This window comes from Elephantulus edwardii, unplaced genomic scaffold (assembly GCF_000299155.1).
Source record: "Elephantulus edwardii isolate Elephantulus edwardi_28Jun2011 unplaced genomic scaffold, EleEdw1.0 scaffold00234, whole genome shotgun sequence".
NCBI classification, from domain to species: Eukaryota; Metazoa; Chordata; class Mammalia; order Macroscelidea; family Macroscelididae; genus Elephantulus; species Elephantulus edwardii.
Window position 1 is genome coordinate 1,071,491 of NW_006399984.1, and position 24,166 is coordinate 1,095,656.

Sequence of the window (24,166 nt, forward strand, 5' to 3'; positions counted from 1 at the left end):
GGCTTTGTCTGACATACTTTGGACATGTTGTATGGTGGGACAGGTCCTTGGAGAGGGACATCATGCTTGGGAGGGTGGAGGGACGGCGCAGAAGGGGAAGCCCCTCTATGAGGTGGATTGATTCAGTGACTGGGGTACTCTGGATCGGTGTGTCAGAGGCAGTGCGATTGGCACAGGATAGAGCAGGGTTTAGGGCTGTTGTACATAGGGTCGCTATGAGTAGCATGCGACTCGACGGCACATAACAACAACATATCCTTTTGGGGATGACACTTTGCTTTGGGCTTGTGTAGGGTGTGTTATAGCCTGCTTCTTTTGGGACATTGATAGGTTCTTGATGTGAACACAATGCTCTAGAAATCGGTGGGGCAGCTTTCACTCCTCTATTGACCCTTTAAGCATTATGTAGTGAGCTTTTTTGTCCTTTGTGATGATTTTTGCTTTGAAATTTATTTTATCAGAGATTAATATTGCTATTCCTGCTTTTTTGTTGTTGTTGCCATTTGCTCGGCATATTTTCCCCACCCTTTTCTTTTTAGTCTTTTTTTATCTTCATTTTTCAGATGTGTCTCTTGTAGACAACATATTGATTGATTTTGTTTTGGTTTGGTTTTTATCCAATCTGCTACTCTTTGTCTCTTCACTGGTGCATTTAAACCATTCATATTCAGTATGTTTATTGAGAAGTATGGTTTTATTGCTGTCATTTTGTTGAGTTCTTTTTAGCATTATTAATAATTACTTTAGTCCATCCTGCTTTCTGTGGCACCTCTGTAAGAAAGACATCTCCGAGTGTTTCCTGTAACTTTGCTCTTGTTTTTACAAACTCTCTTAGATTCTGTATTTCTGTGAATATCTTGATCTCCTTCATATTAGATGGATAATTTTGCTGGATACAGTATTCTTGGTTGACAGTTGCGTTGAGTGATAAATGTCATTCTATTGTCTTCTTGCTCGCATGGTTTCTGCTAAGATATCAGCATTTAGTCTTATCTGCTCTCTCTTATAGGTTGCTCTTTCTTTTTCTCTCTCTCACTGCTTTCAGAATTCTCTCCTTATCTTTGATTCTGGCATATTTGACTATGATATGCCTTGGTGTTTTTCTTTTAGGATCTATTCTATATGGTGTTGAATATATATTCTCTTATTCTTCATTATGCCTGGAAATTTTTCCTCTAGTAGTTCTTCCCCATTTTTTTTTGGTGCTTTTACTTGTTTCTTCCTATTCTGGGATTCCGATGATGCACATGCTATTTCTCTTGATGGTATTCCCTGCTTTCATTTAAGATTCATCTAACATCAGCTACAATATCCCTAGTACCACGACCCCTTTTAAGCCCAGCCTGGACTTCTGGCAGCTCTCTGCTGATGTGCTGTTCCAGTCGTTTTGGATAATCTTCAGTAGAATCTTGCTTGTATGTGAAATCAGTGATATTGTTCTGTAGTTTCCACACTCAGTTGGGACACCCTTCTTTGGAATGGGAACAAATATAGTTCTCTTCCAGTCAGTTGGCCAAGTGGTTGTTCTCCAGATTTCTTGGCACAGCTTGGTGAGCACATCCAGGGCAGCATCTGTCAGCTGAAATACGTCAATTGGTATACCATCTATTCCTGGGGCCTTATTTTTTTGCTATTTACTTCAAAGCAGCTTGAACTTCTTCCTTCATCACCATAGGCTCTTGATCATACGTTATTTCATTAAATTCGTCTGTATCTGCCAATTCCTTTCGATATGATGACTCAGTATATTCCTTCCATCTTCTTTTAATACTTCCTGGATTATTTAATATTCTGCCTAAAGCACCCTTGATTATAGCAACTCTAGGTTTGAATTTACTCTTCAGTTCCTTGAGCTTAAGAAATGCTGAACGAGTTCGGCCATTTTGATATTCCCACTCTAGCTCTTCACACATTTCATTGTAATAATTTGTTTTGTCATTCCAAGCTGCCTTTTGGGATCTTCTGTTCAGCTGTTTAGTATCTTGAATTCTTCCTTGTGCTTTGGCTTCTCTACGCTCCAGTGCAATCTTCAGAATTTCTTCTGACACCCATTTTGGTCTTTTCTTCCCCTTCTGTCTTTGTAATGACTGTTTGCACTCTTCCTAGATGATACATTTAACATCCTCCCACAACTCATCTGTTCTTCGCTCATTAGTGTTCAAGGTCTCAAACCTGTTCCTGAGATGATTCTGAAATTCAGGTGGGATGTAATCAAATTCGTATTTTGGCTCCTATGGATTTGGTTTAATTTTCCTCAGCTTCAGCTTGAACTTGCATATGAATAGTTGGTGGTCTGTTCCACAATTTTCACAAATGATATTGAGGTTCTCCAGTGTTTTTTTCCCCAGTTGTAATAGGTCTGATTCCTATGCATACCATCAGGTGAAATCCATGTGTATAACCTGTGTTTATGTCTCTTATAAAATGTATTTGCAATGAATAAGTCATTGATTGTACAAAATTCAATCATTCTATCTCCAGCTTCATTTCTGTCACCAAGCCCATGTTTTCCAACTACTGATTCTTCTTTTCTGTTCCCAACTTTTGCGTTCCAGTCCACCATTATTATCATTCCATCTTGGTCTCACATTACTCTTCAATTTACTTCTGTTTCCTTCTTTTTTATTCTGCTTTTTGTTCAATCAGATCTTTGGTGACAATTCTATCTTCTATTTCACTGATTCCATGTTCCTTCTCTACAGATCTGTTTGTGTGCCCCTCCATCTTGTTGACAGCATCAGAAACCTTAAACCTCATATTTTGGATTTTTTTTGTTTTTTTGTTATTTCAGTGCCTGTAATGCCTTGTTTACTTTATCTGCATTGTTTTGGATTATTTTTTTAAGCTCCTCCTGATTTTTGCTTGCAGTGTCCTATAATTCTCCAAGTTTGCTTTTCACCCATTGAAAATATTCAATCATTGATCTTATAAATTCTGTGTCAGAAAGTTCCATCAGACTTTTTGACTTCAGGAAATCCATTGCTACTGTGTCATTTTTTTGGGAGGGGTGGTGGTGGTGTTGATATCTTGTTTTGGGCTTGTGTGGCGAGTTAGCTACCCTGCTTCTTTCAGGACCTTGATATGGCAGAGTTTTTTCATGTCTGAGATGATAGCTGGTTCTTGATTTCATGTCACTGTTCTAGGAGAAGTTTGGGCAGGCACACAAGCAGATGCATGTAGGGTAGGTGTACATGGAAACATACACGCAGGTGTGGAGGGTAGACGTGCACACAGATGCACATAGGGAAGGGTGTGGGGAACCTGTTTGGAAAACTAGAAAGCCTTGATTTTCCCCTCAAGAACTGTCTCTACTGCCCCTGTCAAGCTTCAACTTTCTAAGCCCCTCCTGCTTAAAGTGATGGGTTTCCACAATTGGTCAAGCAATCAGGTATGATCCTTCCTAAGTACCTCCCTCAAATACCTGCTCTCTTGTTTCCTCCTAGCTAGTGGGTCCCATTGTGGCTCACTGCTCCCTGCCACAGCTTGCTGCTTTCTGCCACAGCTCACTGCTTCTCGTTGATGCTTGCTATTCCTACACTTTTCAAATGTTCACGCTGGTCCACAGCAATGTTTTGAGAAGCTCATATACATTTGTTCTCCCTTTTTAGCCCGTGGCCTGCACAGCTGAGGGTCTGATAGCACTTTTTTCCCTAAAGAACATGAATGATGAAGGAGGAAGCCTTTTTTCCCCCTTCTACAAATGGCTTCTCACCTCCATCAAGACACCCAGGACCTCCCTGTTGTTTGAGTTAAGATGACCCACATGGTCAGGCCAGACAAAAGTTTGTTCCCCAAAGTAGCTTAATCCTCAATGGTATATGAGTTTTCCAGGGAAGGTTGGTAAATCCTTTGGATTTAGTATATACTGTTGTTGGTGTTGACCTGTGGACTTCTAGGAGTTGTAGTTTTCGTACCTGTGTAGTGTAGGTAGCTCTTAGAAGGTTCCTTCCACACATGCAGGCTGTACCCTGGCCTACTTCCCTCGAAAGAAATATTTTTTTAACTCCACTGCATTTTCTTGTTCTATCCATATGATTCCAGCATTTGGGCACGCCGGATTGGTAAGACCCTGGAAGATCGTGTCCCACCTAGGACCTTGGGAGATTTAATGTCAGCTGAGTCCAGACTCTCTCTCCTTGAGGCATGGCAGCTTTGAGGGTTCAGGGCAATTTTGGTGTTCTTTCGGCCCCACGTTGGGGTCAGAAGAACAGACATGCTAGATGAACTGGGGGTTTCACGGAAGGACTTTGCCAGCATTTGGGTCCGCCGGGTTGGTAAGATCCTGGGAGGTCGTGTCCTGCCTAGGGCTTTGGGAGATGTAATGTCAGCTGACTCCAAACTCTGTCTCCTTGAAGCACTAAAAAAACAAGGAACTCATGAAATATGCAAAATGGGTGATCCTGGAGGACATTATGCTAAGTGAAATATCTCAGTCACAAAAGGACAAATACTACATAATGCCACTGTTGAAAAACAGGACTGTCTTCAGGGTTGGGGAAAAACTGAGAGAAGATAAATTATGTACGCTGTATTGAAACACATGAGGGTGAGAACTGTTTAAAGGGAATATATAATTAGATATTATTGTCATGAAAAGGGTCCAGAATTAAAAACTGCTTAGTAAAGTGGGATGTGGGATTGTACAACAATGAAAAAAAATTTCCCCCTTTTTTCAAAGCAAAAAATGAACTGGGGGAGGGGTGGACAGGGAGGAAAGTGTGTAACAATGAATGAATGGGGGGGAAAAGAAAAAAAAATTTTAAAGGTTTTAAGATGCTGGACACTATTGTTTTGATACCTGATCACCATCTCCTTTCTTCTTTTTACTTTACTATAGATGTCTTTGAGTTGTGATGTTGTACAAGAGTGCTGAATATCCCATAGACTGCCAAAAGAACAAACAATTATGTTATTATTGTTGTTATGTGCCGTCGAGTCGCTTGCGACTCGTAGCGACCCTATGTACAACAGCCCTAAACCCTGCTCTATCCTGTGCCAATCTCACTGCCTCTGACACATCCATCCCGATTACCCCAGTCACTGGATCAATCCACCTCACAGAGGGTCTTCCCCTCCTGCGTTGTCCCTCCACTCTGCCCAGAATGATGTCCCTCTCCAAAGACCTGTCTCTCCTTACAACATGTCCAAAGTATGTCAGGCGAAGCCCCAGAATCCTTGCCTCCAAGGAGCAGCCTGGTTTAACCCTCTCTAGGATGAATCTATTTGTTTTCTTGGCAGTCCATGTTACATTCAGTACTCTTCTCCAGCACCACAGCCCAAAGGCGTCAATTCTCCTCCTATCCTCCGTAGTCATTGTCCAACTCTCTGATGCATAACAAGTGATTGCAAAAGCCATGGCCTCTGTCAGGCGCACGTTAGTCTCCAGAGAGACACCGTTGCTCTTGAGTACTTTAGAGAGGTCCCTAACCGCAGACTTTCCCATCGCAATACGTTTTTTATTTGCTGGCTATTGGTGCCAAGAGTGTTGACCGTGGAGACGAGCAAACTGAAGCTGTGAACAATCTCAATCTCTTCACCATCCATCCTAATGCTACATCCAGTAGTGAGATTTTTTGTCTTCTGGACATTGAGCCTCAGTCCATATTGAAGATTGCAGTCCTTGACCCTCTGCAGTAAGTGCATGAGGTCCTCCTCAGTTTCAGCAACCAGGGTTGTGTCATCTGCATAATGCAGATTGTTAATAGATCTTCCACCAATCCTGATGCCACAATTCTCCTCATAGAGCCCTGCCTCTCGGATAATCTGCTCTGCATACAGGTTGAAAAGGTATGGAGACAGGATGCATCCCTGCCTTACATCCTTCCCAAATTTGAACCATACAGTGTTTCCTTGCTCTGTTCTGATGACTGCCTCTTGGTCCAAGTATAGGTTTCTCATTAGCACGAACAAGTGTTCTGGTATTCCCATTCTTCTCAGAGTCAGCTACAGTTTTTATGATCCACGCAGTCAAATGCCTTTGCATAATCAATAAAACACAGATAGACATTCTTCTGGTATTCTCTGCTTTCAGCTAAGATCCAGCTTACATCAGCAACAATATCCCTAGTACCACGCCGCCTTCTAAACCCAGCCTGGACTTCTGGCAGTTCCCTGCTGATGTACTGTTCCAGTCGTTTTTGGATAATCTTCAGTAGAATCTTGCTTGCATGTGATTATATCTTGCAAAAATTGCAGCCCAGGTTCTCCTTGGAGGCAAGGATAGTGAAACTTCAACTCATGTACTTGGGCATGAGAAGGAACCAGTCCTTGGAAAAAGATATCATGCTTGGAAAAACGGAGATTTAGAGAAGACCCCCAATGACATGAATTAACACATTATAACAGTGGGATTAAGTGCATCAGAGAGGATGGTACAGGATAGGACAGGGTTAAGAGTCATTGTTCATAGGGTTCCTATGAATCATAGCAAATTCTATGACACTTAACAGCAATACCATCCGGATGGTATAGGATAGAGCAAGATTCAGATGTGTTCCTCATAGGGTCAAGTAAACTAACAAGATGTACTGCTATAAGATGGCACAGCAAAAGAGTATCTGACCATCAGTTATTGTTTTAGACAGTAAACATAGAGCAAGATCATGTTAGAAGAACTGTGTGCTGGTGGTGCAGTCTTAGGTCTTAGAACAAAGCCTGAATTCTATTGATAAAATATGTTTTGTTGATATATATTTATTCCATAGGTAGCATATTATTCTTCTAAGAAATTCATATGGTATTTAATAATATAATAATAATGGTATTAATTTAGTTAATGATGTGGATTACAACACTACCACAAAAAATATAAAGGAAAAATTGTCCTAGTTAAAACAAGTGAAAAGGCTTGTTTTTGCTGTTCTCATGAGTCATGGAATCTCCTGCTACTCATAGTAACCGAACAGCTCCAAAGCCTGCCCTGTCCTGAGCCAATGTCAGTGACTCTGACACCCTATTCCCAGGCCCTAGTCACTGCATCAATCCATCTCATCTGGGGCCTTTCTCTCCTGCTCTGTTAACAACCTCAATATCTTCTCCATCCATCATGGTGCTGCTAATTGGTCCAGTGGTGAGAATCTTTGTCTTCTTAATGTTCATCTTTAATCCATATTGAAGACTATAGTCCTTGACCTTCTGCAGAAAGCATTTCAGGTCTGCCTCAGTTTGAGCAAGCAAAGTTGTGTCAACTGCATAATGTAGGTTGTTGATAAGTCTTCTTCCAATCCTGATACCACATTTCTCCTCATAAAGCCCAGACTCCCAAATGATCTCTTCTGCATATACATTGAAAAGGTATGGAGAAATGACACATGCCTTACACACTCTCTTCCTGATTTTAAACCATGCAGAGTTTTCCTGTTCTATTCTGAGGATTGCTTCCTGGTCCAGATATAAGTTTCATATAAGCACAATTAAGTGTTCTGAGATTCCCATTCTCCTCAAAGTTAACCACAATTTGTTGTGATCCATGCAATAAAATTTCTTTGCAGTCAATGAAACACAGGTAGACATTGCACTGCTACTATACTTTCTGCCAAGATCCGTCTAACATAGGCGATATTGTCTCTAGTGCCATGGCCTCTTTTAGACCAAGCTTGTATTTCTGGTAGTTCTCTGTCAATGTACAATTCAGCAGGATTTTGTTTGCATGTGACATGAGTGATATTGTATGATAATTTCCACACTCTGTCTGGTCACCTTTTTTTGTAATGGGAATAAACATGGAAATCTTACAGTCAGTTGGCCAGATAGCTGTCCTCCAGATTTCTTGGCACAACCTGGTGAGTATGTCCAGCACAGCATCTGTTTGTTGAAATATGTCACTTGGTATTCCATCAGTTCCTGGGGTTTTATTTTCTGCTAAGTCCTTCTTGGGGCCTTATTTTTTTGCTAAGTCATTCAGAGTATACTTCATCACCATTGTTTCTTGATAATTTTCTGTTTCAGCCTATTCTTTTTGGTACAGTGATTCTATACATTTCTTATTTTCTATAAAATTCATCACCACTGGACCCTGCCCTGACCACCTGGATCCCTCCTATTTCCTTAACCCCTTCCTTCCACCCAGCAAACTCTACAACCCTGTGGTTTTGTTCCTATCCATCCTTACCCCTCTGCTCCCATCCATACCCTCTTTGAGTTCTCATACATATCTTACTGGTTATTCTATTTTTACAATAATGGTCTTATGCAGAATTTATGCTTATGAGACTGAGTTCACTCAGCATAATGCTCTCCTATTTCTCCGAAGTTAAGAATTTTTGCATCTATGATTATGAGAGATATGTGTTTGTATTTTCTTTTTTTGATAATAGTTCAACTCAAAAGATACTTAAAAAGATGCAGAAGATCTAAACTATACAATGAGCCAACTCAATCTTGTGGATGTATTCCCACCTGGTCATGATGTATTATTATCATTTTTTTAAATGTGTCATTGGCTTCTATTGGCTTGGATTTTATTTAGGACTTTTGCATCTGTGTTTATGAGAGATATTTTCTGTAATTTCATTTTTAGTGTAACACCTTTCCTAGTTTTGGTATGAGGGTTATGCTTACTTTGTAGAAGAACTCTAGGACTGTTCCTTCTTTTTCTATTTTTTAAAAATAATTTTACTAAAATTGGTGATAAATCTTCTCTGAATGCTTGATAGAATTCAGCTGTAAAACTGTCTTCACAACACATTTTTTGTTGAAAAGCCTGCTCCATATTTTCTTTTGTGATGAGTCTCTTCAAGTCTTCTACATCTGTCTGTGTCAGTCTCAGTAGGGCATGATTTTCAAAGAATTTGTCTATTTTCTTTATATTTTTAATTTTTCAGAGCATAGCTATGATATTATAGATTTAATTTCTTCTGGATCTGTTGTAATATCACCTCTATTCTTTCTTAATCAAGTTGTTACTTTCTCTCTGTTTTCTTCTGTTAAAATTGCCAATGGTTTGTAAATTTTATTGACCCCTGCCAAGAACCAGCTCTTGATCTTGTTGATGGTTTCAATTGTTTCTATACTTTCTATCTCATTTATTTCAGCTCTTCTCCTTATAATTTTCTTTCTTCTAGATCTTGTGAGGTTAGATTGTTGTTCTTTTTATGTTTGATGGAGCTTTGAATTAGGTCATTAATATTGCTTTTTTTCTTTTATGTTTACCTATTGGTGTGAACTGGTCCCTGATGGCTATTTTAGCTATATTCCAAAAGTTTTGACATGGTATGTTCTTACTATATTTTTATCCCTTGAATTTATTTTTTTCATTTTTTATTTTATAACTCAATTGTGTTCTAGCAGGGTGTTATTTAGCTTCCACATGAGTGGTTTTGTAAGATCTACCCTTTTATCACATTATGAAACTCTGGTCTGATAAGATACTTTGTACTATTTCAGTGTTTTTTAATTTATTGAGGCTTTCTCTATGCCATATTATGTGATCAATTCTGAAGAATGCACCTTGTGCATATGAGAAGAAAGTAAATTGATGTTTGAGGAATACATTTTTGAGGTCAAGTTGGCTGAAAGTACCGTTTAGATCTTCTGTATCTTTGTTAAGTTTCTTTGAAGTTGACCTGTTGATTGATGAGAGTGGTGTGTTAAAGTGTTCTAGCGCTATTTTGGTGCTATTTCTTTCTTTAATCATGTTAACTACTATGTATTTTTTGGTCTATCATTTGGTGTATAGATGTTGACTAAGGTTATGTCTTCTTGATCTAGTCTGACTGTAATCATTATAGTGAACTTCCTTATTTTGTATGGTGGTTTTCATTCTAAAGTCTATTTCATCAGAGATTGACATTGTCACACGTGCTTTGTTGTGGGTGCCATTGCTTGATATATTTTTTTTCAGCTTTTCTTTTTTAGCCTATCCTTCTCTTTGGTTCTTAGATACACTTTTTGTAGGCAACATAATGATTAGCTCTGATTTTTTATCCATTCTGCTACTCTTATTCTCTCAATTGATGCATTTAGTCTATAAACATTATGTATGTTTATTGATAGGCCATGCTTTAATGCTGCCATTTTACTGTGTTTCTTTTTCTGTTGTTTCTCATTACTATGACCCATCTACTTTCCTTTGGTGTCTCTGTGTGAAAGGTTCATCTTAGAATTTCTTATAGAGTTGATATTGTTTTCACAAATTTCTTAAGCTCCTGCTTTTCTGCAGATCTAATTTCTCCTTCATATTTGATGGGTGTCTTTGCTTGGTTCCTTGGAACCTTAGTTGGCAATTGTATTTGTATACACCATCCCATTGTCATCTTGCTGTCATGATTTCTGCTGAGAAATCAGAATTTAGTCTAATTGGTTCTCCTTTGTAAGTGCCTCTTACTTTTTCTCATGTTGCTTTTGGTATTCTATCCTTCTCTTTGATTTTGAAGAATTTGAGTCTGATATGTCCTGATGTTTTTCTTTGGGACTATAGTCTATTTGGTGTTCACTGAGGCTCTTTAATGTGGATTTTTCTCTTTCTTCTTAATGCCTGGGAAGTTTTCTTCTAATATCATTTCCCCAATTTTCTCAGTGTTTTCCCTTTCTCCCCAATCCTTTTATATTCCAAAATAACACATTGTGATTTTTTTTCATTTTATCTCTTCTTATATTTTTTCTTTTTATCTATGTATTAACATGATTCTAATGTTTTCTTCATTTTCCTCCTCCCATCTCGTTTTCTTCTTATATGTTACTATTGGCATTCTTCTCTTCCAGCTCAGTGATGCTCTATTTCATGTCTTTTGTTCCGTACTTTTGTTCCTCCTGCATGTTGGAAACTTTTGCCATTTTGGACTTGATATCCTGGATTGTATTTTCATGTATTTCTGTTGTTTCCAGTTCCATGGTGGCTGTACCCTCTCTGTATTGGGATGATTGTTTTTTAAGTTCTTGTACCTCTTTATCTGTAGTGTCAGTTCATTCTTCCATATATTGCAATTTCTTGTGTAAATCTTCATCATCCTCTGTGTTGATATATTTCTTCTGGTTCCCTGTCTTTGGAATATTCACTTTATTTCTGATTTCCATTCTTTCGTCTATCATTTACAACTTTTCATAGCTGTTCTTATAACTGCACTTCAATGTATTTTTTCTGGTTCCCTGTCTCTGGATTATTAGCTTTATTTATGGCTTCCATTCTTTCTATCATGATTTGTACCTTTTCCATAACTACTCATATGCTTATGCATAAACATATTTTTAAAAAATTTTATTTGTTATTTTAATGAAATGTTACAGATAGTGTGGAGCTTTATGAATTCATTCTTGCACATTTTCTTCCTTCCTCCTCCCTTTCTCCTCTTCCAGAACACTTTACAATGTATTTCTTCTTCCAAATCTGTCATACATACAGTGCCTGCTCATGTATTCCTTTTCTATAGGTTCCCTTTATCTATTCCCAATTAAGTGCTTATCATCTATCCATTCTTTTTCTATTCTCCTCCAAATCTGCATGAAAGTCCTATTTTATAATAACAGTGTTTTGCAGTATTTGTCCCTTTGTTACTGAGATATTTTATGCAGCATAATGTTTTCCAGGCTCACCAATCTTGTGGAATGTTTTATGAGTTCCTTGTTTTTCAATGCTGTGTTCAATTGCATGAAAGTATCATAGATTTACTATCCATTTATTTGTTGATGGACACTTGAATTGCTTCCATATTTATGCCATTGTGAAAAATGCAGCAATAAACATGGGTGTGATTCATGACTGCTTGAGTCATGACTCTGTTTTATTACTCTGGTTTCTTTAGGGTATATACCCAGTAGTGGAATTGCTAGGTATATGGTGTTTGTATTTCCAATTTATTAAGAAAGTGACAGCCAGCCTCCAATAGTGGTTTTACCCTTTTACATTATCACCAACAGTGAATAAGAGTTCTAATCTCTTTACAACCTCACGTGTATACGTTGACTGCTGCCTTCTTGAACTTTGCTATGGTTGCAGTAATCAGATGTTATCTCATAGTTGTTTGACTTGCATCTGTCTGAAAGGTGGGGATTTTGAACATTTTTTTCATGTGTTTGTTTGCCATCTGAGTAAAACTTCTTTGGTGAAATGTCTATTCACATTCTGTGCCCATTTTGATTTGGTTGTTTATCTTTTTTCTTGTTGAAGTGATGGAGTATTCTATAAATTTTAGATGTTGTTGTTGTTGTTGTTGTTGTTGTTGTTGTTGTTATGTGCCGTTGAGTCGCTTGTGACTCAGAGTGACCCTATGTATGTACAACAGCCCTAAACTCAGCTCTGTCCTGTGCCAATCACACTGTCTCCAACACACCCATCCCAATTACCCCAGTCACTGAATCAATACACCTCATAGAGGACCTTCCTCTACTGTGCAGCCCCCCACCCTCCCAAGCATGATGTCCTTCTCCAAGGACCGGTCCCTCCTTACAATATGTCCAAAGTATGTCAGATGAAGCCTCAGAATCTTTGCCTCCAAGCAGCTTCCCAGTTTAACACTCTGCAGGATGAATCTGTTTGTTTTCCTAGCAGTTCATGGTACCCTCAACACTCTCCTCCAGCACCACAGCTCAGTCATTGTCCAACTCTCTGATGCATAACAAGTGATTGCAAAGACAAGGGCCTGTATCAGTATTGCTCTTCAGTACTTTGGAAAGTTCTCTAACAGCAGATTTTCCCATCACAATACGTCTTTTAATTTCCTGGCTACTGGTGCCAAGAGTGTTGACTGTGGAGCAAAGCAAACTGAAGCTGTGAACAATCTCAATCTCTTCACCATCCATCCTGATGCTGCCAATTGGTCCAGTGGTGAGAATCTTTGTCTTCTTGACATTGAGCCTCAATCCATATTGAAGGCTGCAGTCCTTGACCCTCTTCAGCAAACGTTTCAGGTCCTCCTCAGTTTCAGTAAGCAGGATTATGATATCTGCATAACACAGATTGTTGATAGGTCTTCCACCAATCTTGACCCCACATTCCTCCTCAAAGAGCCCAGCCTCCTGGATAATCTGTTCGGCATACAGGTTGAAAAGGTATGGAGACGGACACATCCCTGGCTTACATCCTTCCCAACTTTGAACCATGCAGTGTTTCCTTGCTCTGTTCTGATGATTGCCTCTTGGTCCAAGTATAGGTTTCTCATTAGCACGATCAAGTGTTCTGGTATTCCCATTCTTCTCAGAGTCAGCCACAGTTTGTTATGATCCACACAGTCAAATGCCTTTGCATAGTCAATGAAACAGATAGACATTCTTCTGGTACTCCCTGCTTTCAGCCAAGATCCAGCTAACATTAGCTACAATATCCCTAGTACCACGACCCCTTCTAAACCCAGCCTAGATTTCTGACAATTCTCTGCTCATATGCTATTCCAGTCGTTTTTGGATAATCTTCAGTAGAATCTTGCTTGTGTGTGACATTAATAATATTGTTCTATAGTTTCCACACTCTGTTGGATCACCCTTCTTTGGGATGGGAACAAATATGGATCTCATTGGCCAAATGGTTGTTCTTCAGATTTCTAGGCACAACTTGGTGAGCACATTCAGGGCAGCATCTGTTAGCTGAAATATGTTAATTGATATACCATCTATTCCTGGGGCCTTATTTTTTGCTATTTCCTTCAAAGCAACCTGAACTTCTTCCTTCATCACCATAGGTTTTTGTTCATATTTTGTTTCATGAAATTCTTCTGCATCTTCCAATTCCTTTCAATACAGTATATTCTTTCCATCTTCTTTTAATACTTCTAGGAGCCTCATAGAAAATATGCTATCATCAAATATTTTTTCACAGTCTGTGGATTTACTTTTCACGCTGTTGGAGAAGATTTTTATATGCATAGGGATTTGGTTCTTAGAAGGTCCATTCATCTATTTTATTCTCTCCTCATTATGTTTTTTATTATTCTTGGAAATTTGCTCATGCTGTGAATTATGGTCTCTGGAGTTGTTCCTAGCTTCTCTTTGATGAATTTTATAGTCTCTGCTATTACTTGTAGATCCCTGATCCACCTTGAGTTGGTTTTTGTTTTGGTGTGAGTCTTCCTTATCTTACTGAGATAATGTCCCAATTTTGCCAAAGCCATTAATTAAAGTGGCTGTCACTTCCACACTTATAGTTGATCTTGTTTCCTATAAAAAATCATTTGATCATAGTTTGTTGATGTTATTGTTGTTCAATGCCATCACGTCACTTGCAACTTTTAGAGACTCTCTGCACAATAGCTCTGAAGCCTATCCCATCCTGAGTCAGTCTCACTGACCCGGACATCACAACACCTATAACCACAGATACTGTGCCAATTCATCTCATCAATAATTTCTCAATCTATTTGACTGTGATTAGACATCTGAACTGTTTACATGTTTGTGCGATGGTGAATAGCACTATTATGACCATTGGTGTACAAATCTTTGTGCCTCAGTTCTCTTTTTCACAGTGTATAGTCCAAGTAGTGGAATAGCTGCGTCTTTTGGAATTTCTATGTTCAACTTTTTGAGAAAGTGTCAAACTGCCTTCCAGAGTGGTTGTTCCATTTTCCAATTGCACCAACAATGTATAAGAGTTTCTGTCTCACCACACCTCACCAACATTTATTAATCCTTGTTGTGTTGAACTTTGCCACTGCTACTGGAGTGAGATGGTATCTCATTGTGGTTTGAATTTGCATCTCTCTTATTGCCAGTGATTTGGAGCATTTCTTTATATGTCTGTAGGCCATTCACCCTGGAGGATCAGTGCTGAGACCCTAATCTTCTTTTTCACTAGTTTGTGCTCCATCTCTTTAGTTCTGCTCATCTATCCTTACAATATGTTTACAGCTTCTGAGATGGTTGTGTTAATGTTCTCAATTGCTGTTTCTTGTTTTTCTAGGGTTTATAATGCCTCCTTTGTTTATCTTCATTGTCTTTCATTGTTGTGGGTTTTGTTGTTGTTGTAGAATCCTGCATTCTTTGATGTTTTCTTTCATTTATTGAAAATACTCTTTGTTCTTTTGAATTCTGTGTCAGAAAATTCAGACTTTCTGGTTTCAAGAAATACATTGATTCTGTTTCTATCGCATTTTTGGTGGTGATATATTGTTTTGGTTTTGCGTAGGTTGTGAGGCAGTCTGCTTCTACTATGTCTTTGCTGTCAAAAAGGATTTTTCCTCCCTTCCACTCCCCCCCTGGGGCCCTAGTATGTCCTGGTGTCTGATAACCTTGGCTGTGGAGCTCACTCCTTCAGAGAAAGGAAGTGAAGTTCACCCTGCCTCGATATCTCTCTAGCCTCTGTACTTGGGGGAGATGTGCTTCAGTTCAGGAACTCAAAACTCCATTAGAGACAACTCACCTTGCCTGTGATCCTTTCTCTCTAGTCTTGTGGTGCAGTTTCCTGGAGCTGAGGGATGAAAGAAATTATTCTCTTTTTCCTCTTTGGTCCACAAATAACTTTTCTGGGCCTACGGTGCCCATTGGGGCCGGGAGGTGGGGAGGGGATTAGTTCTTCTTCTGCCTTGGTCTGGGAAGATAACTTTGGCTCAGGAGCACACCCAAAAGGGTACTCAAGGAGAACTTGTCCTACTTCTGTTGTTTGCTCTCTGGTCCCACAGCAGCAAAGTTTCCCATGGCTATGGAGTCCCCTGTATGAAGGCAATTTCCTCAACATAGTGACAAGTATATATGCACAACCAAGAGCCAACATCATTCTCAATGGAAAAAGACTAAAAGCATTTTCCTTGTAAACAGGGACCAGACAAGGATGCTCACTGTCACCACTTCTATTCAGTGTTGTATTGGAAGTGTTTGTTAGGATAAAACAACAAGAGAAAGAAATAAAAGGCATCCAGATTGACAGAGAGATGGTCCAACTGCTATATGTAGATGATATGATAGTGTACACAAAAAACCCCAAAGACTCAACAAAAAAACTTTTAGAGTTAGTTGGTTAATTTAATAGAGTGGCAGGATATAAGATAATTAAATTTTATTGCAATTTAATATTTAGTAAGCATTTTCACATATTTTACCACACTTTGGCTAAACTAATCTGTCAGATTATGATAAGTTATATGCAGTGTTAAGTATTCACAAAAATGTGAGTGAAGAGGTGATGGTATAAGCAAGGGGAAAAACAAAGTTCTTATGGAAAAAATGCAGAAAAATTCAAAATAGCCTTTTCATTCTGCTTTGTTACAGGAATATCAAATTGATATATTTTTTGCTCAGACATGGACAGACAACCGGCTTCAATTTAATAGCTCTATGAAGATCCTTACTCTGAATAGTAATATGGTGGGTCTAATATGGATCCCAGACACCATTTTCCATAATTCTAAGACTGCACAGGCTCATTGGATAACCACACCCAACCAGCTTCTCAGAATCTGGAATGATGGGAAAATCCTCTATACCTTAAGGTAAGTTGCTAACTGGATCATTAATTACTTACCAAGTAATTTTTTATCCCATCATCAACCCCTGGAATAGTTTTGTTTGCTAATATTGAGCTTCTGTAATGAGTGAGACCTCAAATGTACATTATGTTTCATTCACACAGTGAAATGCTATGAAACATGCAGAAGCAGTGATTTTTGCAAATTACTACCTAAAATGGGAAGGACTGGAGAGAATTATGCTAAGTGAACTAACTCAGTCTCATAAAGACAAATACTGTATAGGACCATTATTGTGGACAGTGTATGAGATCCAAGGAGGAGAATGGAGGCTTAAACATAGGGTCACACAATTTGATGGGTGGAGGGAAGGACTGGAAAAGGAAAGAAGAAAGTTCTGGTGTGAAAAAAACAGTATACGAACTTTGTGTGTAAACCAATATAAAATTTTGCCTAACTTGAGAAGGACTGAAGAGCATTATGCTGAGTGAACTAACTCAATCCCACAAGGACAAATATTGTATAAAACCACAATTGCAGAGTGAGTATGAGAATCTAAGGGTTAATGGAGGGTGCAAGCAGATCGGTGAGGATGTGTGTGGGGAGGGGGAAATTAATCATGGGGGTTGTACAATTTCATGGGTGAGGGGGTGAGGGAAATAGGAAGGATCTGGTATGAGAAATAATGTAACTGAATTTTGTCAATAAACTAGTATTAAAAAAACCAACCAAACAAACAACAAAAACCCAGCCTCTGAAAACCCTATAAACAGTAGAAGAACGCAAATAGTTATATTATTGAGTCATAGATCCCAGACTGGAAATCAACCAAAAAGAGAAAAAATAATGACAAACATTCTTTAATAATTGGAACATGGCATTTCAGTTGTTTGACTCCTGGAAAACTACAAATTGTGAAAAATGAAATGGAGCACATGAATGAACATCCACATTCTAGGCATTAATGAGATGCGATGTACAAGATTTGGCCACTTTGAATCAGATGGTATACTATGGTATACATGATATACTATGCTGACAATGCATGGTGTTGCATTCATAGTCAAAAAGTCAATTTCAAGTTCTGTCCTGAAATATAGTGTTGTGAGTGATAAGGTGTTATCCATAAACATACAAGGAAACTTGTTAATATGACTATTATTCAAATATATGCTCCTAGGCTGCCCTGAAGGAGGTGGCAAAAGATAAAGCCCCAGAAATTATTGGAATACCAATTGATGTATTTCAACAAACAGATGTTGCTATGCATGTGCACTCCAAGTTGTGCCAAGAAATCTGGAAGTCAATTACTTGGCCAACTGACTAGAAGAGATCTATGTTTATTCCTATTCCCAAAAAGGTCATTCTGACAGAATGTGGAAACTACTGAACAATATAACTATTATCACACACAAGCAAAAGCCTGTTGAAGATTATCCAGAGACAGTCGAAACAGTACATTGACAGAGAACTACCAGAAATACAAGCTGGGTGTAGAGGAGGTCATGACACTAGAGACATTGTTTGCAATGTCAGATGGATCATGGCAGAGAGCAAACAAAGAGTACCAGAGGAAAGTCTATCTGTGTATCATTGACTATGCAAAGGCATTTGACTTTGTCGATCACAACAAATTGTGACTAATCTTTAGGAAAATAGGAATCCCAGAACACCTGATTGTGCTTATGTGAAACTTATACTTGGACCAGGAAGCAGTCCTCAGGACAGAACAGGGAAACACTACATGGTTCAAACCAGGAAATGAGTGCCTCAGGGATGCATCCTAGCTCCATACACTTTCAATCTTTTTGCAGAAGAGATCATTCAGAAAGCAGTGCTTTATGAGGAGGAATGTGATATCAAGACTGGAGGAAGACTCATCAACAATCTATGTTATGCAGATGACACAACCTTGCTTGCTGAAACTGAAGAAGACCTGAAGCGCTTGCTGTAAAAAATAAAAAACTGTAGTCTTTGATATGGATTGAAGCTCAACATCAAGAAGACAGGGATTCTCACAACTGCACCAATTGGCAGCACAATGATAGATGGAAAAGAGACTGATGTTGTTAACAATTACAGTTTGCTCAGATCCACAATCAACACTCTTGACACCAACAGTCAGGAAATCAAAAGACAAATTGCACTGGGAAAATCTGCTGTCAGGGACCTTTCCAGAGTACTGAGATGCAATGATGTCAGTCATCGAGAGACTAAGGTATGCCTCATCCAGGCCATAGTCTTTGCAATTACTTGTTATGCTTCAGAGAGCTGGACAATGATTAAAGATGACAGAAGAATTAATGTGTCCAAGTTGTAGTGTTGTATAAGAGTCTTGAACATATGATAGCCTGACAAGAAAATAAATAGGTCTGTCTTGGAGAGGATGAAACCAAGTTTCTCCTTAAAGGCTAGGATTTTGAAGCTATAGCTTACATACTTTGAGCACATGGCTAGAAGAGACAGGTACTTGGAGAAGGACATCATACTTGGAAGGGTGGAGGGACAGTGCAGGAGAAGAAGAACAGAAGAGATGGAATGATACAGTAACTGGGACAATGGAGGTTGGTGAGTCATAATTAGTGAGACTGGCTCAAAACAGGGCAGGGCTCAGAGTTGCTGTACATAGGGTTACAGGTGACTTGATGCCACTTAACAACAACAACAACAGCTAGCTAAAGTCAAAGAGGTGGAAATTAAAACTTTTTACCAAATCCTGCAGTCTGAAATGAACCAAACAAGCGATTAAAATTCCTTCATAATAATTGACATTATGATTATAATAAGAGTTCGGAATGAGGGTTGTAGAGTGGAGTACACTCGAGGTGGGGGTGGGGAGGGTGCGCTGGATTGTATACCAATGAAGGAGTTTTTTCTTTTGCTTTTCAAGGGGAAAAGCGAACTGAGAGTGGGGGTGGGGTGGGCGGGGAGAAAAGTGCAACAATGAATGGAAACCCAAAACATCTGTAAATGTTCATTGAAATTAATTAAAAAAATGCTGAACAATCACTAAAAAAATTGGAAACAATGAAGAAGGAATAATAGTTGGAAAATAAGAGCTGGGAGATAAAAATGAGGCTGTAAGTAGAATGATCAAATTTTTTCCCCATGATTTATTCACTGCAAATACCTTTCTCAAAAAACATGAGCGATGGACTTTATTTAATGGAATTCATTGGAAAGATTGAGTATATCTATGGAAGAAATCATTGGAGAAGCTCTCATATCAGCATTCAAAACTAGGCCAGGTGCAGATTGTGAGTCAGAACAGCAATTACTCATGTGAGAGTTCAAACTGAGGCTGAAGAAAATGTTAAAAAGTCCATGATAACCAAAATAAGATCTTGAATCTATTCCATCTGAATTTCAAAATCATCTTAAGAATAGGTTTGAAGCATTGAACACAAATTATCGGAGACCAGATGAGCTGTAAGTTGATATCATCCATGAACAGAATGAAAGGTTATTACAAAGATAGAAGAGAAATAAAAAAACAAAATGAATCTAAGAAGAGACTCTGAGAATTTCAAGAGAGTATCAAGAAGGCAAAACAAAGGGAAAAGATGCCCAAGTCAAAGAGCTGAACAAAAGATTTTAAAGGGAACCATAAAAACAGAAAGAAAAGTATAATGAAATGTCCAGAGAGCTGGAAATGAAGAATAAAATGTGAAGAATTTGTTCCGCATTTCTCAAGCTGAGAGAACTGAAAAACAAATTTAAACCTGGAGTCATAACATGAAAAGGTGCTATCGACAATATAATGAAAGAACCAGGAAGCAGGGAAACTTTGCCTTTCCTAAAGTCCTTCAGGTCTCTCTGGTCTGCAATGCAGCCCTGCAGGAACTTCACCTTAGTGTAGATCCTTCTCCCAAGCTCTGTTGTCCTCCTTCATCTACAGAGTGGCTGAGTAGTGTGAGATCAGGTGCTTCACTCCAGTAATTTCTATCATAGGGGTTTCAAGTCAAACCTCTTTCTCGCAGCTCAACATCCCAGCTGTGAAAGTATTTCCTTTATTTGCAGGTCTCTTTACCAAATGCTTTTGTTCTATTTGGCCCCTAAACTGTACCCGCAGTTGTGGAGACAAGGATCCCCAAATGCAAAGACCATTCCTCAGGGGTGTTTCAGTCCCTTCTCTCCCCAGCATGCACCTGAAAGTGCTGGATCGGGGAAGAGTGTCTCACCTGACAAAGCCTAATATCTTCCTGTGTCTCTGTAGTGGTATGAGATCAGGAGCATGAACTTAAGTAGTGTGTGTGCAGAGGAGTGTCAAGTCAGCTCTCCTTGTTGCAGAAAGCTGAAAAAGTCTTCCCCGTTCTTATAGTGTCTGTGCCAAACTCATGTCCTTTTTGTCACCTGGTATGAACCTGCTGTGTCAGAGGCAGAGTACCACAAGTAGAGTATAGGGTTGTTTGTTTTGTTTTTTTTAAAAAAACAACAAACCAACAAAACCTTAAGATTTTCCTCTTAGTATGAAAAGAAAATTATCAAGAAGTAGAGAGGATACAGCCAACACAGTAATGGAAATAACAGAAATACATGAAAATGTAATACAGAACATTAAGACCGAATAGCAGAACTGGCCAACACACTGGAGGGACAAAAAAGTAGAAGAGAAGAGACGGAGCAGAGAGTCAGTGAGCTGCAAGACAAGAACCTCAATGGAAACATTGGAATGACAAGCACCTCTGTGGAAACCTCAATGGAAGAAAAATCAGAACTGAGCTATTAAAAACAAATAAATAACATATTAGAATCATGTGGGATGACACTAAAAGAAACAACATGTGAATGATTAGAATTCCAGAATATGAGCGCAGGAAAATCACTGATAAAATTGTGGAAGTGGTAGTTGTTGTTGTTGTCATTATTATGTGCCGTCAAGTCACCTGTAACTCATAGTGACCCTAAATACAACATCCCTAAACCCTGCTCTATCCTCTACCAATCTCACTGACTCTGACAGCCTACCTCCATTACCCCAGTCACTGAATCAACCATCTGATAGAGGGTCTTCCTCTACTGCACTGTCCCTCCACCAGCCCAATCATGATGTCCCTCACTAAGGACTTGTCCCTCCTTGAAACATGTCCAAAGTATGTCAGATGAAGCTTCAGAATCCTTGACTCCAAAGCAGCCTGGTTTTACCTTCTCAAAGACTAACCTATTTGTTCTTTTAGCATTCCATGATATAATCAGTATTCTCCTCCAGCATCACAGCTCAAAAATATCAATGCTCCATCATCCCTAGTCATTGTCCATCTCTCTGATGCATTACAATTGATTGCAAAGACTATGGCCTGTATCAGGTGCACCTTAGTCTCTAGGCTGATATCATTGATCTTCGGTACTCTGGAGAGGTCTCTAACAGCAGACTGTCCCTTCACAATACATCTTTTAATTTCCTGGATGCTGGTGCCAAGACTGTTGATTGTAGAGCCAAGCAAACTAAAATTGCTAACAATCTCAATTTCTTCACCATCTACCCTGATGCTGCCGATTGGCAAAGTGGTGAGAATCTTTGTTTTCTTGATATTGAGCCTCAATCCATATTGAAGGCTGTAGTCCTTGATCTTCTGCAATAAGCACTTCAGGTCCTCCTCAGTTTCAGCAAGCAGGTTTGTGTAATCTGCATAACGCATATTGTTGATTACAGCCCAGCCTCCTGGATAATCTGTTTTGCATAAAGGTTGAAAATGTATGGAGATAGGACACATCCCTGGCATACACCCTTCGCAATTTTGAACCATTCAGTATTTCCTTGCTCTCCTCTGATGGCTGTCTCTTGGTCCAAATATAGGTTTCACTTTAGCGCAATCAAGTGTTCTGGGATTCCTATTCAGAGTTAGCCACAGTTTGTTGTGATCCACACAGTCAAATGCCTTTTCATAATCAATGAAATACAGAGAGACATTGCTATGATACTTCCTACTTTCAACCAAGATCCATCTAACATTAGCTATAATATCCTTAGCACCATGACCCCATCTAAACCCAGTCTGTACTTCCAGCAGTTCTCTGCTGATGTGTTGTTCCAGTCATTTTTTAATAACCTTCAGCAGAATCTTGCTTGCATGTGATATTAATGATATTGTTACATAATTTCCACACTCAGTCAGATCACCTTTCTTTTAAATGGGAAAAAGTATAGATCTCACCCAATCAGTTAGTCAAGTGATTGTCCTCCAGATTTCTTGGCATAACTTGGTGAGCACATCTAGGCCAACATCTATTAGTTGAATCAAGGCAGAGTCTGCCTGGAACGCATGTCAAAAGAAAATTTCCCAGAGATTATGAAGAACAAGGAAATCCACATTCAAGAAGCTCAGCAAGCACCAAAAAAGGAAAATATTGAGATCAAGGAAAAGTCATATTCATATTCACCAAAATAAAAGTTAAATGTATAATACTAAAAGCAGTACAAGAAAAACAAGAAAAAAAGCAAGTACAACAAAAACTACAAAGGAAAAGAAATTAGTTTAAGGTTTTTGGGGTTTTATTTTGCTTTGTTTTGTTTTTTACTCAATAGAAAGCAGGTAAGCAAGAAGACAATGGTGTGGTACATACATCAAGGGGGGGGGTGAGGAATCCCCCAAAAAACCCAATTACCCACTGAGAGAGCTGTATGCAGTAAAATTCTCCATCACATATAATAGAGAATTAGATCCTATGCAGAAAAGAAGGAACCTAAGGAATTTGTGAAAACAAGACAAAATTTTTAAGAACTTTTAAGAGAAGTTCTTCACACAGAGACACAAAAGGAAAGTGGATGTACCACAGTAACTACAAACAAAAGAAAAACAGCAAAATGGCAATGATAAAATCTAGCCTGTCAACAGTCACCCTTACTGTAACTGGATTAATGTTCCAATCAAAAGAAAAAGAGTAGAAGAATGGATTTTAAAATAAAACAAAACCCCTCAAAATATCCCACAAAAAAAACCAAAAAAACAAAACCTTACCTTCATAAACATGATGTCTCCAAGAGACACATCTACAAACCGAAGAGAAAGATACACCTAAAATCAAAGGCTAAGCCTAAAGGGGAAAAAATACAAAAGAAAATGGCATCAGCAAATAACAAGGAGTGACAATACTAATCTCTAACATAATAGACTTCAGGATGAAAACCACCATAAAAGATAAGAAAGGGTACTATATAATGATTAAGGCACAATAGGCCAAGAAGACAAACTTTGGTCAACATCTATGCACCAAATTATTTACCTGCAAAATACATAAACCAATGGTTAACAGAATTGAAGAAATAGACCACACCCCAGGACGTCACCACACCATCCTCACCAAAAAATAGGTCAATGCAAAAGAAATTTAATGAAGATTCAGAAGATCAAAACTATATATTACCAACTCAACTTTGTGGATGTATTTCAAGCACTGGACCCAACTAAAACTCAATTCAGTTTCTTCTCAAGAGGACATGATATAGTCATGTATCAGTACATAATACAAGCCTCAAGAAATTTAAAAAAACAACACTGAAATGACACAAAGTATCTTCTCAGACCGAAAGTCCATAAAAATAGAAATTAACCATAAGAGACATTTCCTAAAAACATGCCTCCAAAAGCTCTGTGAACTTTGATAAATGTTGATAGTTGTAGAGGGGCTTCAGGCCTTTCTTTTGTTCGTATGAGTCGTGTTCGACTTGAAGGCAAACAACTGCAACATATCAGGATTGGCTATAGAAGAAATGTTGTCGTTCTGTGCCGATGAGTCGTTTGGGACTCATAGCGACCCTATGTACAACAGCCCTAAACCCTGCTCTATCCTGTGCCAATCGCACTGCCTCTGACACACCCATCCCGATTACCCCAGTC

General features: G+C 38.8%; 1 protein-coding gene across 1 annotated transcript in view; it reads left to right on the top strand.

The window, feature by feature from the left end:
• The window catches only part of GABRG3 (gamma-aminobutyric acid (GABA) A receptor, gamma 3), a 379,738-nt gene that overhangs the window by 172,708 nt on the left and 182,864 nt on the right, over positions 1–24,166 (top strand). Inside the window, exon 4 of the mRNA XM_006898587.1 lies at positions 16,132–16,352. Within this exon, the coding sequence (XP_006898649.1) occupies positions 16,132–16,352 (221 nt within the window). The remainder of the gene's footprint in view (positions 1–16,131; positions 16,353–24,166) is intronic.